The following is an 18,249-nucleotide window of genomic DNA, read 5'->3' on the forward strand; positions in this document are numbered from 1 at the left end:
TTCAAACAAGCTTCACAATCACTATTAATCATAATGGGAGGAGAGGAAGCAACTGAACTGGTAATAAATCTCACAATATTACTAAACGTGATGATGTGAAGGGAAAAGGTTTCAGTGTGTGTAGGCTTTGTGCACAGTGACAGACACTTGGGAGTTATTTTTGGTATTTTCATCAATAGCCTGTAGTAAGCTGGATTAATCTATACTTTTAGTAAGTAAAGTGAAACTAGCATTACGCCTGTAGTCAAAGATATAATGGAAAAAGCATAAGAGTTAAGCCTTATTCTGCCACTGGCTTCAGAAGCAGAGGTGAAAAACAGGCTACCACCCAAATATGAACCATCAGATTAATTCAGGCAATGAAGTATAAAAGCCCAAAAAGTTCAATTCATTTTTTTTTTCAACAAAATCTCAAAAAAAAACCAAACAAACAAACTCTTGTCATTGTTAGATTTGAATTGCTGGATCCGGTCACTACGGCAACATGCAACACTTCACGGAAACTTGGCTTCAAAGATATGAACACTTCCTCACCCACCCACGAGGGAAACGAGAATCAAATGTGCCTATAAAACTAAAAATCAGAGCACAGCAGAGAAATGCAGGCACTAAAAATAATGTCCACACCCGTTTTCTATATCTCAAGTTGCACATGCACAGCTTTTTTTTTTTTTTAGTTGACTGTATACAACGGCCTGGTTCTATTTTTAGGAGCAACTGCTGCAGAAATATTAGTAGTATGGACCTCTGTGACAAATCATAGGTATAAGATAGCACTTTATGGCTCATTAGGAGGAGGAAGAATCCAGTCTGCCTACTGACACTGAGGAGAATCACTCCAGTTCTGCTACGGCCCACTCTTTCTCCACTGAGTCTTCTGAGACTGGAGCGAGACAGAGCTTCTTCTTGTTTGGAGGTTGCCAATGTGGGAAGCAACATACAAGCTATGGAAATGTGTTTGGGTTGCACCATTTGTCCTACTTTTTCTTTTCTTTTCCTCTACAGTAGATTGTTTTTACATGTAACGACCATAGACTGTATAAAAGAAATGGACGTAAAATCCGTGACGTCACCCATTGGTTTGTGGACTGCTGCTCGGAAGCCAATAGTTTCGAATCTAGGTAGCGCCATCTTGAAAATTTCAGGTGCATGCTGGGAAAAATAAAAACACGGATTCTACTTGTATGGGCATGAGGCGGGGCCATGGGTGGAAGTATGGGCGGAGCCAATGGCGGAGCGGGGAGGTTGCTATGGTTGCGAGGGCTGGATCTCGAGGACATTGGTCAATCAACCTGTCAATCACGACGTAGCCACGCCCTAATGCATACCCTGCTTTATCGTCAAATATAAAATCAGGGAGGCCAAAATGTCCCAAATGAACATCATACTGCATTGAAGAAGGCTTTAAACTAGCGATTGAGACCATAAACACATTTTGAAAACATTTACTGAGGTTAGAAATCAAGTGAGAAGTTGGTGAATTCTCCATTGACTTGTATTGAGACGGAAGTCCTTTTGACACCAAAACGGTCGCCCCCTGGTGGCCTTTTGATAGAATACAGTTCTAAATTACTTCCGCGTTGGCCTCATTTCAGAGGACCGGAACTCCCCGCCTGGTAACGCCATGCTGGTGTCCCAAGCATAATATATTGGGGTTTCACCAAATGACACAAGTACTTTTATGAGTAGTATCGGGCTGCAACTAATGACTATTTTCATTATTGATTCATCTACTGGTAATTTGCTATAAATCTATAGTCTATAAAACACCAAAAAGTAATGAAAAACTATCCATTAATTTCCAAGAGGCCAAGATAATGTCTTCAAATATCTTGTTTTATCAGTCCCAAACCTAAAGATATTCAGTTTTTAAACCATATAAACCAAAGAAATTGTAAAATTGTTGGAACTACAGGATTATGCAAGTTGACTTGATTAGTCAGTGATTAAAATTGCTGCCAATTATCGATTATTGCTTAATCGACCGCACCTAACAGACATACAGGACCTTCCCAAACACACAATTCAGACATTTACACATATGCAAAATTCATCCTTATCCCTGCATTAAATAACCATTTTTGATAATAACATCAACTCTTTCTGTGAAGTGTAGTGTAGTTTCTGTGAAGTGAAATAATCAAGTTGAGATTTGGTCCACCAGCCATCTGAAACCTGCCTTTGAGTTTTGATGGGAACCATATAGCGTCTAACCTGCTTGTGTCTTTTTTTTCTTCCATTGCACAGCCCCGCCTCTTCATGAATCTACAGTGGATTCTTTGATTACACACAAAGCTGTCTCAGATTAGGCGGGGATTAGAGCTGTGCTGCCCACACGGACTGGGCCAGCTGGGGCGTAATGTGAGACCTGAGAGACTGGCAAGCTCAAAGGGTTTCGGTGACAAACAGATGGAGAATAGGGAGCCGGGGCTGATATCAAAATCCTACACATCCACCTCTGGAATAGAATTAAGGGTTTGTTTCTTCCCCCCTATGCTCACACACCACTGATAAAACTGCTACTTGGGATCTGTAGGCTCTTTACAATCCATTTACAGCATCTGGTAAACACCATTCCCTCTTTAATAAGATAATTACAATAAAGGATTTCCCATGAGAGCAAATTATAGCCCAATTATTAAGAGTTAGTACTCTATATCACACTGAAGCAAGTAGGGAAAAAAATCCCCTGGGTTCAAATGTAATGGCGTTTGTACTTGAGATAAAACAAACTGGACAAAAAAGGCACTCAAAATCTGAATCAAACTACAGGATATTAATTACAATTATTTTTAAATTTCAGATATCACCCAGACACAATGTCTTGACACATGACATATTAAAAATCTCTTTCACTGGTGTCATACATATAGACAGCTAAATCCTCAACAGGTTTATATCAGCTGCTATAGTATGTTGGTGTAACAGATTTATCATCAGATTTCAACATTATGGGTGCTTACTAAAGCCTTTGAGTCACTAATAAAGGCTATAGCTGCAATGATTAGATGATCTATCAATTAAATAAAAAATAGAAAATTAAAACGTCTCATTTTTTAAAGCAAAATCTATAAAATACTGTTTTAATTTCTCAAATGTGAGGATTTGAAGCTTTTCTGTGTCATATATTTGAGAGAAAATTGAATATTTCTGGGTTTAGACTGTTCTAAGAAATTATATTTTACAGACAAAACTATTAATCATGAACATAATCCACCAATTAATGGATAATAAAAACAATTATTAGTTGCAGCCCTATCAAAGACACAAGCCAAGAGTGTTGTCTATCTAATACTGCTCTTAATCAGTTCTCATTACTGTAACTGTATGCTCAACACACAACGTATACACACATCTTCACCAGTATCATTGCAAAAGACAAAACCTGGATGCACTGATATTGTGATTTGGATCCTTTCCTACCTTCTAAGGTCAAGGCCCAGGCAGAGAGCCACACTTCTCCAACAAGTGCTCAGCATCTCTCCTCTTCTCCAATTCAAACAGAGGTGAAGCCTTTGAAGTCAGCAGCCCTCAAGAGGTGCTCTAGGCTGAGGTCCATCCATCTGTACGGCACTGTTTGACTCCAATGAACTCGTATCCAGCAAAGATTTTAGGTGCAATTTGATGAGATGGTGACGACAAGATCTTCTCATCTTCCTCTAACCCAAACTACTCGTCTAACATCTGCCTTGAATCCTTTTATCCCTGATCCTCACTCCAGCCACAGTACACACACACACACACACACACACACACACACAACTGTAGGTCTGATGAAACTAACATGAAAAAACACAGATTACAGTCACACCAGCAGCAGCAGCTTTCTGGGCTGGATTTAGCCACCAAACTTTGAGTGAAATCTCCATGTCCCTGATAAATACTGATTTTTTTTTTCCTCCCACTTGTCGTGAATTAAGCAGGTTGAAATAAGGACACGTCTAGCATTGTGAACAGGGTGACATTTAGATAAAGCGTCCCATCCAAGAATATGAAATGAGCTTGGTTGGATATCATTGCCATTTTACAACACCAGCCAAGCATAATATATACTGCAGATTCATTGAGTTAATCTAGCTAATGAACACAGGGTAAATTATTTAAAAAATGTCACCAATGTCTTGATTTGATTTCTGAATTGACCTGACACTTTTATTGAGCTAATGACTAGGGTATTTAATTCTTCAGCTGCTTCTCATGTCATGTGGGGTCTCACAGGGCTCGGTCCTTGGCCCTATTTTGTTTAGTTTGTTGCCTCTTGACTATGTTACGCACCATTTCACCCCTGTGTCCTACCACTGTTATGTCAATGACCCCCAGTTTATGTCCTGTTTAGTCCTGGAAATCATAACAATGTGGATTCTCTGCAGGGATGGTGCACCAAACTCAAAGTCCAAGTGGATCCTCTTTATTGCTCATTTTAAAATAGAACAAAATGAAAATAAGATCAACACCACCTATCATTAAAATATTATTCAAATAAATTTGGTTGGTTGACATGACTACAGTGAAGAAAATCATTGTTATGAGGTGGCTTCTACTGCACCAGTTATCAATAAAACATTGGCTACAAGCTCTTCTCGAAGTGATCTACCTGGAGTCGTCATCAGCTCGGATTAATAATGCTAAGCTAAGAATGTTGGAGATGTGGGAAAAAGCCGCAGAGGATGTTAAAAAACTACTGTCATGACTTTTAAGACTCTCATCTATGGTAACTCTGTATGTCCAGTTTGTATTCCTGATCATCACTTTTTGACTTTTTATTTTATTTTTATAGGGGGGATATGGGAGAGAGGAGAGAGGGGTGGGTGAGTAGGTAAGGTATGTGTAGTGTATAAGTTTGTGATATTAATGTTGAATATTATTATTAACATGGATGTAATTATTGTAATGTTGCAAGCTGTATGAATAAAATAAAAAGTTGATTACAAAAAATATATACTGTATACATATTATTAAAATGACCAGTCCAAGTGTGGAGTTTGAGTTCGGTGCACACATTAAGACTCCTGCTCAATCCTGCTACTTTAATATTGCCAAAGTCAAACAAAAGCTCCACAGACACATAGTTAAACAACTCATCCACACCCTTATTTTCTCCTGCCTAGAGTACTGCAATACCTGCCTAATCGATGCAGCAGTCGTACATCTACAGCTGGTACAGAATACAGCATCAAAACTTCTAATAAGCACCTGGCATAGAAAACACTTCACTCCAGTCCTAGACGAACCATACTGGCTCTGCATCTGTTACAAAATTCAATTTAAGTTTCTATTGATTGCTTTTAAGTCCTTGCGTGCACTGACTTCACTTTATATTTCAGAAATGTTAACCCTTAATTCTGCACTGGGACCCTTTGGATCAGAGAATCATATATGTATATGATGTATTTAATGTTATTTAATGTTATAATTTTACATTTTGTTTTATCTGTCTGAGTTTGACCACTTCTGTGTATGTTGTTCTTTTCAAATTTTGGCTTTATTTCTCTATGTTGGCTATCTTTGCACCGATATTATTTGCTATTGTATTTTGTGAAGCACCTTATAACTCTGGGCTTGAAAGGCTATAAAAGTATAGTGCTATTAAAATGTTAAAGTGCATTATTATTGCTATTGATAGTAGTAGTAGTTGTATTCCCGTAACCCTAACCCTGATGACTAATGTTAACATGCATGGCATTTAGACACAAACAAACATGGCTATTGCTGTAACGTTGAACATCTGGAGATGCTACTTTGTCGTCCAACAACAACAATAAGAGACACCATGAAACTATTATTCCTTTCTGGTTAAGTGAAAATTAAATGTTTTCAGAATAATCCCTTAACAGTTCCACTTTCGCAATGCAACCTCTCTGGAGAAACTAACAAATCAAACCTTGTGTTCTCACAGTCTGATAAGATTCAGATGAAACTCTGATCTCCTTCTGTTTAAAATCCTTCACATTGCAGGACTGGGTGTTATGCTTGATATGATTGATATATATATCAATATTTGACTAATGTACTGTATGCAAGAACCACATTTAAACTGCCTAATTAGATGATTAGCTTCACATTTAAACATCTAATGGGCCATTCACACACTCAAAAGCTGGGATAGTAATAAGCTGATATTCATTATGAATGAGACCTGGTGCTACAGTGTGAAGCTGAGAAAGGTTCAACTTTATGCTAATGTTTATGCTGATGCAGTGCAAGTGACAAGAAGGTGAGATCCAATCATGCTTGTTTTTAATCCTTTGGAAACAGGCGCACCGTGTTGTCTACCACTTCACTCCGTTACATCAAATAACTTTACACAAGATCAAGACAGAACAAATCTTTGTGGTCTCTGGGTTTCTTTATGAGGTGTCTTTAACAAGCTACCAGGACCTCAAACAGGAAAACAAAGTGTGGAAACAAATCGCTGACCTTGCTGGTTCATTAGTATTGTAGTTACATCAGAAAGAAACTGTTCATTTGGAGCAGAGTAGTAAATGAAGTGCTCAAAGAAACACACACAGGGAACTAGAGATTCACAGGAGGACCTACTACTTTATAAGTATGAAGACACCTTGACACCAGACCAAACTCTTAAAACTGTGTTAGTTTTTCATTCAAATGTGCTCATTATTATTTATTTGGACTAACAGTTTTATTAAAACATGCCATTAATGGAAACAACTAACAATCATTCATTTCATTATCCATTAGTCAGTCCCTTTTATGATTAATAAATTAATTCAGTCTTTAAAAGCCCAGACGCTTGTGAAAAATGCCCATTACTCTGATTTCCCAGAGACCAAAGTAATGTCCTCAAATTGCTTGTTTTGTCTGACCAACAGCTCTAAAAATTCAGATTTTCACTCTACAGTGATATAAAACGGAGAAAAGCAGAAAATCTCTTCATTTGAGACTTAAATTAGTCTTTAAAAGCCCAGTTATTTTTTTCAAAATGCCCATTATACTTCCCCAGAGACCAAAGTAACACCCTCTAGATTGTTTGTTTTGCCTAAACAACAACTCTAAAAATTCAGATTTTCACTTTACAATGATATAAAACAGACAAAAGCAGAAAATCTCTATATTTGAGACTCTGAAACAAGCAAACATTTAGATTTCATGTTGTTGATGTTGAATAATTTTCTGCCAATTGCTGCTCTACTACTATTCTTCCATCATTAAAAGCAATGAGGGATAAGCAATAACACTGAATTATCCAGGCCTACTGCATTGTTGTTATCTTTTGATACTTTCTAAATATTTTCCCTCCCCATCTCTCTCCTCGTTTTCTCCTCTCTGTCCTTTCTGGTCTCTCAGGCATCTCTTGCTGGACCGGCACCAATCCTGGAACCGCCCTTCTTCTTTGGCTGTCGGTGCCATTTCCTGAGGTTTTGATCTGGTTCCCCAAATCCAGCCTCACCTCGTGTCTCTCCATCTCTCTCTCTCTCTCTCTGAATGATGTCTTTATCCATCTCTCTCTCCCTCTCTCTTTCTCCTGTGTGTATAATGTCTTTTCTTGTTCTCCTTCTTCTTCCGTGTATGTGAATGGTGTGATGTGAGTCTAACCCTGTGTGCGTGTGTAGTCTGTCCTCCTGCCAGGTCTCCATGGTGATGGAGGTTGCGTGACTCAGGTCCTATTCTGTTCTTGTGGCACCTGGAAGCTACTTGGTGTCCTCTGTATCACATTCTTCACTTATATTTATAAATCCATTGTAGTTTTTATTATCCTGTTTAATGCTTTATGCTCTAATTTATGCTCTATTCTGTACAAATAATGTCTACTGCACATCTGTCTCTGTTGCTTTTCATGAGGTTTCAGCCAATTGTTTCCCCCCATGTTTCAAATCATGGGTCAAAGGACAGAGGATGTTGTATTTGTATACAGGCTGTAAAACTCCCCGAGGGACATTAGTGATTTGTGATATTGAGCTACACAAATAAAATTGACTTGACTTGAAACCAGAAAGTATTGCTTTCATGTGGTTGCTGGCTTTGTAGTGAAAACTGACTGGCATCTGTGGTTAACCCGCCATACTTTCAGTGCATCATCACCACCAGACAAACCACAATGTCAAAACAACCACAGTCATGACAGCTCTCTCTCTCCCCCTCTCTCTCTCTCTCTCTCTCTCTCTCTCTGTAGTGGCACTGACAGTCTGACACTTTGTGACATAAGGGCACCCTCCCTGAGAGTGACTCGTAGGGAATTCATATTGTCAAAATGTCAATCACATCAAACATCCAGTCACAGCACTTTCTGAACACAGCTAGAGACTGAATGGCAGATTCTCCTGAAGACTCCCGAAATAAGATGCTTGGTCAGATGTCTCTACTGTGCCCTTTTCTGCACACATAGGAAACAAGCATTGGTGTATGCGTGTGTAACCAGGATGTTAAATTCACTTTTAGACACGTGAAATTAGATTTTGATTGATTTTTAGCATCTAAGATTTGTTCTTCTTTCCCAATATTGAAGATTGGAGGGTTGGAGGCAGCTTTCCTCCCCTCTTCATCTCAAACTAGCCTGGGAACCAGACGAATCTGCAGAGTTCATATTTTATTTGTTCTGGCAGATGATTCTGGCCCCACTCCCATTCAGACAGATCTCCACCCAACCTGGAACTGGACGGGCCAATCATCATCATTTAGTTTGATATAATGACTAACAGTTTTGACTTTTGTCAATAAAAATGATCTCCAGAGCTCACAATGCTTCGATCAAACTGTCAAACTAAGAAGTATTATCAAATATAAATCAAGAGTCTGTTAGTGCATTGCCAATTTTTTGCATAAAGTGTTTTCAGAAACATATTTTAGTAAGTTTAGTAAGTTTGTGACCCATGTTAAAAAAAGATGAGCCAAAACCAGCAACCACCCATCTTGCTTGTATCAACGTTGCGTCACACATTGTGTTGCTCTAATTGGTTGTAGGTCTATTCAATTGCATCCAGAGTCATTGTGGTCTCTCCCTGTTGATTACGCCCCTTTGGAAACAGAAAATTAACTGAGAGTTTCCAGACTAATAGACATTTGTGAATTAGTCTGGCAAATGCTAGGCTAGTCTCCCTCAGGCTAGGCTAGCTACTCCAACCTTCAGTTATCTTAGCTGCAGTTAATGGTGTGGTTGGCAATACGAAGCTGGCACACTCTCTAAAGCCTGGCTGCATTAGAGAGTTTACAACATTTACACTGCTTCAGGCTGGGTATTCAGTGGTTTTCTCATTAAAAACTGTGCCATTTTTCTTGCCCAGAACACTAAATCAAAAGGCTCCTATGACCACCTACAGCACAGTATGTACTGCGATTTGTAAAAAAGGAAAAAAAAAAGAATAGTTGGATTATATGTTAATATTTGGCAGGTCACTGAGATGCTAAAACAGTTCTCAAATTTATCAGGAGTGTCAAGTTTAAACATATTCTGTGAATTTGAGGAACATTTTCTTCTGAAGTGTCAATTAATATTTTTTTTTCTCAACCAGAAATAAAGCCTCCTTGTGACTAACTCACATTACAGCCTCTTGTATGACTAGTGTCCCTCTTTTAACAGCTAATTCAATCCATCCTCACGGTTACTTCTGCTTTGCCTTCAGCCGTGATTCAACAGTAAAAGTTCATCTTTATTCCTTCACCGGCAAGGAATTCCTTTTAGACAAATGTATTTCATGCTCTCAACCAGAGATGACAGGGGTAGCGCCAATGTAATAGATTTTCTTCTTGCCGACTTTCATTTGTCACACACATTAATTCAGTCCACGTTTCGATATTAGCAGGTGATCACATTCACTCTGCCATCTAAATATCTAAGAGAGGTTAAGGGAGGCTTTTAACTTAAACCACTCAATTATAAGTTGTTGGAAGTTGAATTGTGAAATGACTGTGTGTGTGTGTGTGTGTGTGTGTGTGTGTGTGTGTGTGTGTGTGTGTGTGTGTGTGTGTGTGTGTGTGTGTGTGTGTGTGTGTGTATAGAGATGAGGCTTTCAGACAATCTGCTCCATTGACCTCCTGCAGGGCAACAAGTCCAAATCCATTTACATCCCTGAGCCAACGTGAAGCTGACAGTCCTGCACTATGCACGCACACGCACACACACACACACACACACACACACACACACACACACACACACACACACACAATACAGTATACAAGTAAAATCCACACATGCAGTTCAAATGCACACACCCCGCAAGTGCACACACCTCATCACCTCATGCAGTGTTATCAATTTATGTTATGACCTTTGTCACCCGTCACCTTCCGTCACTCTCATGCAGGTTTCTCGGTTTTATCCAGCAAACATTGCTTCAAAATATGCAGTTGCACAAACACACAATGTATAATGCGTGTGTGTAGTTGTGCAACATATAAAAATCACCATACAGTACATCAAGCCGATTGACACATTTCATAAAAAGGCCAAACACATTAGAGCGCCCACTCAGAAAACATGACAAGTGAACACTCAATTACCAGCCCTGAACACAGATACACACACACACAGATACAATCAATACTCTGACTGACACACACACACACACACACACACACACACGTAAAAGGCTTTCATTAAGCTTTCACGCTCACCTCATGCCTCTGTGGTTGACTGATGCCGCTGGCTTACGTTGGATTAGCCTACCATACAACGGAGTCTGTCTAAGGACTTCCTCAAAAGAGTGAACAAACGCCTCGTCATTTGAATGCAAACACATTGGATTAAACAGAGGAATGTGGGCGGAGGCTGGCGGTGTCAGTAACGTCCGTGTTGACAGGTGAGGGAATCATTAACCAGAGCAGCCTCAGCGAGCGAGATCATTTCACTTTTACTGAGTCCACACAAGGACGTCGCTCTACTCCCACCGCTTCTCTTATCTTACTCCTGCAATGTTATCCTCTTATTTTTAGACTTTATTATTGAAAAAAGCATTTTAAAATTGGATGAGCAGCAGTCTGACAGTTTAGAGAGAGGTTCATAAATAAAAATGGTTGGAATACTTGATCGTTTTAACGGAGTGACAAATGAAATATTGAAGCCTTATCTTCAGCCAAGAAAAACAACTATCTTCTTTTGGTGCAATTGTCTGTACACTATAAAACCTAAACTGTGAATTTACAGCATTTCCCCCATTTCATCAGTGTAACTTTAATATTTTCTTCAGCCCTCAATTTGTCAATCTGGAGGCATGTGCAGGTAAACAGAAAATGCCCCCAGAGGACTGTAAAAACCCAAATAAGGATTAAAAAGCAAGATGAGGAAATGAGAAACAGGACACAAATGACACTGAAGCTAAAAAAGGAGGACACTGCTTAGTGATAGTTAATAAAAATAACCACTGACAAAGAAGGGAGATAAATTTGAATAATAATAGTTAATCACCTGCAGCTATTCACTTTGTTTTTTCTGCATATTAAGTATGTCGGACATTGCATTTACGCAGGAAAAAGCCAAATTTGACTTGAATCCACTAGGTGATTAGGCTACAGGTGGAACATTCAGAGCGTGAGTCAGAGTACTTCACCATGAGAGACTAAGAGTGGGAGTGAGTAGCGATGGTTAGTTTGTTTTGGAGCTCAGGGCTATTTCCTGGATTCCTATGTACTCTCTTTCCCGCCTGCTCTCTACCATGAGCTGGCTGATCTGACAGGTCATTGACCTGCCCAGAGGTATGACTCACTCATCAGCTAAATCCCCCCCCCTCTTGCCCTCCGGTACAGACCACCCCTGCCGCTCCTGCTGCTCCTGCTCTCATACTAACAAATTCACAAACACAATGTGCACACCGTGGACAGATAAAAGATAAAAATATACAACATCAATGCTATTACAAAGCCCACATTCACACTAGCATAGACGTACAGCTAGCGTGTTATATGTTTATCATTTATCACATTATTCGTTTGTATAATATATATCATCATTATACTTAACCACACTGGAATTCATAAATAACTAGTTATGGTGAATCAGTATTCTGCTAGTTGAGCTCCAGCAGTCTTTAGGAGGTATGAGACTATTACAGCATCCGACAGGAAAGAGGCGTAGGCAAGGGTCTGTTCTCCTGTTCTCCCCTCAGGGAATGAGGATTGATGGTGTTCATTTGAGAGTGGGTCACATCTGAAACCATGTGATAAATGTAATGATGTCATTATCGCTGGGAGGGAACGGTAGTGGTGGTGGTGGTGGTGGTGGTAGTGGTGGTGTTGTTTGGGGGGGGGGGTAACCAGGGACCTATAGTGGGAGAGGACTCGTAAAATGTTTTGTAATTTGCTGAATCCTGTGTTTTTTAAAAGCTAGAAAACAGGTTGCTCTCATGTGACTGATAAGCTGAAAAACCTGAGGCGTGTTTTTTTAAAGGGAACACAATACCAGCACCGTGATTGAAAGCAGCACCGCTGTAAAGTATCATTGACACACTGACCAATAAACCTCCTGCCCTTTTCCCAACTTCTACTATTGTGCACAGGCAAAACCAGTTTCCTTATTCTGTTCAAGCTGAGTGCAAAACAAACAATCCAGGAAAACCAGTTTGGTCACAACCTTTGCTTTGAAAAGGACTTTTGGATGCTTTAAGTATGACTCAACTGATAAACAATTACCTCTAATGCCGATAATAATTTTAACAATTCACAAAAAACAAACATCGGGCCCACCACTGACCTCTGAGGTGCACCACAGATTAATATAATCAGAATCTGTTTTATCATCAAATACAGTACAATACAGAATTTTGCTCCAGTGTAGAAATACTGAAGACTTACTGAGACACAGGAGCTCAAAGGAAAGCAACATGAACAAGTTACAGAGCAAAGTCCCTACATGTGATACCAGAAGAGAGAGAAGCGGACATTGGATATTTGGGTTTGTGATAGCGTACCTGCAGGGTGCATGGTAGAAGGGATATCCGGGGTGAGGTATGTGATTGCAGTATCCGGACTGATTCCACATGGTGCTTCTCTTCTTTCCACGTGATGACAGTTCACAAATGCCGCTGCCGCCGTTGCCGCTTCTTTCTGCTTTCTATTTCTAGTGCTGTGGAATCAGACTCAGGCTGCTGGGAGTCACATTAATCAGCGTCTCTTCTCTTGTCTCTTGAGTGGCTCCATGGCGAGAGAACGAGAGAGGTGTTGGTGTGTGTGTGTATGTGTGTGTGAGTGTGAGTGTGAGTGGGAGTGTGTGTGTGTGTGTGTTTGAGAGCAGGGATTACTGGCAAGACGAGGTGGGAAAATGAGTTGAAGGGGTTGAACCCAAAGAGAAGAAGGGGATGATTTCAGGTGAGTCAAGTCTGGGGTTGGTTTGAACACCTGGAAATGAAGTCTGCTCCGGCCCGACCCCCCCCTTCCTCCCACTCCTTCGAAAATGCCACAGCTATACTCAGCAGAGTCTCAGACGACTGCCCCAGGTGAAATCTGACATCACAGGTTACTCCTTTAATCCAGGTTCCAGCCAGTCATTTTCCCCTCCCGTCTCAGGTGTGATCAGAAATAACAGATGTCTTTGAGGTTAACCTTGCTGAGCTGTATCTTTTTTTTTTTTTTTGCCTGTTAAATCGTGCGTAATATGTGCCTCCACCTCACATCTCAATGATCTGACTCGTACCTCCGGGGGTTTTCGACCTCTCAGGCGAAGATGCACATCAGACAGTGTTCAAGACGGGCAGTAGATTTTAGAGGTCTCCATTCCTTCAGCAGTCTCTGATGTGAAATAGGAGCTGTTTATATCTTTTACACATAAAGTACATTCTCTCCAAAGTTCACTCTCTCTCAGCGCCACAAATCCATCTCTTCTTAACATGTGCAGATTAAAATCCACTGTCCCTGCGTCCCTCCGCTGTATCTAGTTTGTCTCTGTGGTAGCCGGCGCCAGCACAAGTGCTTATTTCCCCAATCACTGGTTCCCCACCGGCTCTCCAGCCTCACGAATCAACAGCAGTGTACAGCGCTGAATGACTGAGCATACTCACAGAGAGAAAGAGAGAGAGAGAGAGAGAGAGAGAGGGAGGGAGAGAGAGAGCAGCGGGAAGTGACAGAAAAAGAGAGAGAGAGAGAGAAAGAGAGGGAGGGAGAGAGAGAAAATGCAAGAGGTAAACAGAGCGGAGCTGCATTCCTTTTCCCGCCTCACGCTCATCTGGCAGGATACACACCGCTGAGAGGGGCAGAAAGAGAGAGAGACAATGTGTGACAGAGAGAGCGAGAGAGCGCGAGAGAGAGAGAGACAGAGAGAGAGAGAGACAATGTGTGACAGAGAGAGAGAGAGAGAGATAAAGTGAAAGAGAAGGAAGAGGAAAAGAGCGTGACGGTGTTTACATGCACACAAAAAAAAATGTGATTACAGTGTAATTTAAGACCTGAATGCAAACGGCAGAGTTCATGTGAACACATTAGTCTACCTTTGCCGGGGCAATTATGACTCGAGGCAAGTTTGGTTACGTAATCACTGTGAATGATTTTAAAAAACAGGAAATAACAAAAATACACATACCATAACTGCATTTTCTTTATGAGTTTATGCATTTGTAGGTCAAGATGTAGAGCATGTTGTATTATAAAAATAAAAGGTCAAATAATAAAACTTTGTAAGTTAATGTTGGGTTGGAAATGTTCTATCCTAATACTGAAACAATATTTTTTTTGATACCTTACTTTAAAAAATATGAGCACATTTTTCTAATTTAACAAAAGAAGCCAAATTTGAATTTTAAATGTTGCCTAAGCCCAAGCAAACTAAAACTAAACAGTCTATAATTACCATAATTAAGATTTAAATCCTCATTACTCGGTACAATAAACACATTTTGGTACAAAAACAGCAGAGATTTGATACCAAGCCTTCAATTTTCTACACAATAAAAAAAATAGGGCTGGAATAATTTTGCTCTATTGATGTTTATTTTATTAGATGTAATTCTATCAGTAGAGCTGCAACAGTAAGTTGATTAGTTAATTAATCAATTGGAGTCATTTCTGAAATAAAAACTAGCCAAACTGTTTTCTGGTTCCAGCTTTCAATTATAAATAGTTTCTGGCTCTTCTGTGATAATAAACTGAATATATTTGAGTTGCGGACAAAAAAATATATTTGAGGAGTGAGGACGTCACTTTGAGCTTTAAGAACTGTGATTGACACTTTTCACCATGTTCTGACATCTTATAGATGAAACAACTGATCAATTATTCAATAAGACAATAATTAACAGATGAATTGATGATGAAAATAATCATTAGTTGGAGCCTTACAATAGTTAAAAGTAATATTTGCCATACTGCACAGACATGTTATATTTCCGAGGCTTAAAGATGAATGTTTTACTGTTAATCAAAATATTTGAAACAATAAGCAAAGAGCAATAAAGTGCCTGTAAACATGGTCAGTGTGGAAAGGTCTGAAAATATAACTAACTAAGGGAAATATAAAAACACTAATGGTGTGAGAAACCAGACAGCTAGACAGAAAACAGAACTAAAAGTAGACACAGTCTCTTTTCGTCTACTCTGGGTTATTCGCAGCCTGACTCAAACCTCCCAATCAGCAGATGAATCCTGCAGGTGAGAGGTCACCTCTGTGCAGCTAAACAAGGATGTGCTGTCTCCCTAGAGAGGTGGACTACTCCAGTGCCCTACTAAGCAGAGCGCTGTCATGACCCTACTGCAAGGACGACTCTGCTGCACCTGGGGAAAGGCTGGTGGTGACAGAGACTCGGAGCTGGCAAACTGTCAGCATCGCTCACTGCGGGTCAAAATCCAGACATGTAATCTGATATAAAAACAGAGCGCGCACAGGGAGATAGTGGCTCCAAAAGCAGCCACTGGATTACCTCATTAATATTTGTTTTTTCTTTGTATTCACTAAAGGGATTTGAACTTCTCAAGCCTGATCTTTTAATGATGATAGTTGTTAATTGGTGTATGATTCAGCGTGACTTCAACTATCAGATGATACGTGGAAAAGTGTAATGTTTACTGGTAGGGCTTTTCCCTTCAGAGCATGTATGCTTCATTTATGACATCCCACGCCCTGTTATGATAGTCTTACTATCCTCTTGCATCAGTGTCCCGTGTGAAGTGCCTCAGCCTAATGAGAGTAGGGGCTAATTTCAAAAGTATGTGACTTCCACATATGCAAGAAACTATTTTTAAAATTAGCCATGGGAATAAAAACAACACAGTCAGTCAGTCAGGGAGTGTTTGGTCATGACATTCATAACCCAATAATCAAACAGAACAATTAAATCAAGTTGACCAGATTTAGCAGCAACGCCCTGTTGAATGTCTTATTAAAGAGAAGTTACAGTGATTAGAGTACACTGATCACTTATATGTCATAAGCAATAAAGTATTCAAAGAATTCAAAAAGTCAGATTCCAGGAACAAAGTAACTTTCAACCTTGGCACAAGAAAATGATGAAGAAGATAAAATAAGAAACATTCTTTCTCTACAGGAAATTCAATTCTTTTCTGACCTTCGTCTTTTGTCTTAAACTAGTTTTACCACTTCAGACCTCTGAAAATCAGTGTTTGATTTGCTGCACAGAGGAGCCAGAGGGAGCCAGGCTCACTTAAAATAGACCCGAGTGACACAATTCTCCATCTGGAAGGTGGCTCGAAACTATTATCAACCATTATCATACTAGATTTCTAATGCCACAAATAATAATAATATAAAAAAATACATAATCAAAATCTACTATTGTGTCATCAGTCATTTGAAATGTTTGCCCAACTCTGCCCTCATCAGTGCAGTAATATGTCATACGAAAATTATTCATAACTCAAAAGAAACACATGGTGACTTTGCTTCTAGAGCTCCAACAATTGAGTCAATCAGCTGATAAAAAACATCAAACTATTTCTGGTTCCAGCATCTTAACATGTAGATCTGCTGCTTTTCTTCCTCATATATGACAGTAAACTGAATATATTTGCGGGTGGACTGTTGCCAAGACAAAACAAGCTGTTTGATGGCATCACCTTGCTATATTGAGCATTTTAATACACATCGTTTGTACATTGGCACATTTTACAGACTTAATTTATTGTGAATATAATTAGCAGATTAATCAATGATGAATATAATTATGGGTAGCAGCCTTAATTACTTCTTGTAAAAGGATAATAGGGCAAACACATTCTGCACATTATCTTCACTTTCTTTGATTTTTTACTTTTACTTTTATTACATATATCAAATGTTTTGATAAGTGTCATCAGTAGCTGTATTAGCAGGGTTAAAGCCTGGTAACTGCACTAAAATTGGAGACCATTATTTCCAAATAATATATGAGGTGAGGAGTCATACATCTTGCCAGCTGACCTCTGACATCTCAGAGACTCGAATTGATTCACACAGCCTGAAGGAACATCATCATCATCACCATTATCATCATCGGTGGTGTAATTGCCCGGTTACATCATACCTCCGTGTTGTTGTGAGAGTAAAGAAAGAGAAAACAGGTAGCAAAAAAAAAAAAGGGACAGGGGCTGAAAATGGAAAGCCGGGAGGGAAGGGAAGGAAGAGAGGGAGAAAGGAGATGAGGTAGTGGGAGGGATGAAAAAGAACAGAGGAGGTGGCAGGAAAGGACCCCTGCTGGTTTTTGTTTTTTGTTCTTTTTTTTTTTTTTTTTCTTTTGTTGCTGTGGAATTTAGTTCGAGCACAATCTAATCAGCGTTACAAAACACAAGGGACCCTGCTCATTGCTTTTCTCCCTCCTCTGTCTCTGTCTTCGCTCTCTCTTGTTTGAAGAGGCAGGTGGACTGGCTCCACCTTTGCTCGCCTAGCCACCCACACAGACACACACACACACACACACACACACACACACGAGAGGCACACAGTCTTCTGCACTGCGTCACACAGATATCTTTACACACACACACACACACACACACACACACACACACACATGCATATAGACATAAACACGGATACAAATACACAAACATGCAGCACACATGCAGCTGCTGTCATCTCGCAGACGGCTGTGTTTGAATCATGTCAGTGGGTGAGATGGCAGGAGTGTGATTGGGATTGTGGTTCAGCTTATCAGGCTTTTACAGAACAAACCCCCCCCTCACCTCAACCACCGCCCCCTTTAAAAAGCACACACACAGACACACACACACACACACACACACACACACAGCTGACACACCTCTGCTTCCTGGAGCCTGCTGTCAAGGTCAAATCTGAGTCCATATTTCTAAAAAATCCTTAAAAGCAACACTCACCTGCTCCTTTTCTACCTTTTTCTTGTGTACAAACTCCTGCCG

At 39.9% G+C, this 18,249-nt stretch overlaps 1 protein-coding gene across 3 annotated transcripts in view; it reads right to left on the reverse strand.

Annotated features, from left to right (window-relative positions):
- Positions 1-18,249, reverse strand: part of LOC128358286 (pleckstrin homology domain-containing family A member 7-like) — a 148,662-nt gene that overhangs the window by 92,875 nt on the left and 37,538 nt on the right. The window contains exon 1 of one of the 3 annotated variants that reach the window (XM_053318512.1): positions 12,861-13,300. The exons of 1 other annotated variant lie outside the window; for it this stretch is intronic. In XM_053318512.1, the coding sequence (XP_053174487.1) occupies positions 12,861-12,931 (71 nt within the window). In that variant the 5' untranslated portion in view covers positions 12,932-13,300. Of the gene's footprint in view, positions 1-10,572; positions 10,670-12,860; positions 13,301-18,249 lie in introns of those variants that run through there. One more of the 3 variants, XM_053318513.1, reaches the window with a different exon arrangement.

This window comes from Scomber japonicus, chromosome 5, assembly GCF_027409825.1.
Source record: "Scomber japonicus isolate fScoJap1 chromosome 5, fScoJap1.pri, whole genome shotgun sequence".
Classification (NCBI taxonomy): domain Eukaryota; kingdom Metazoa; phylum Chordata; class Actinopteri; order Scombriformes; family Scombridae; genus Scomber; species Scomber japonicus.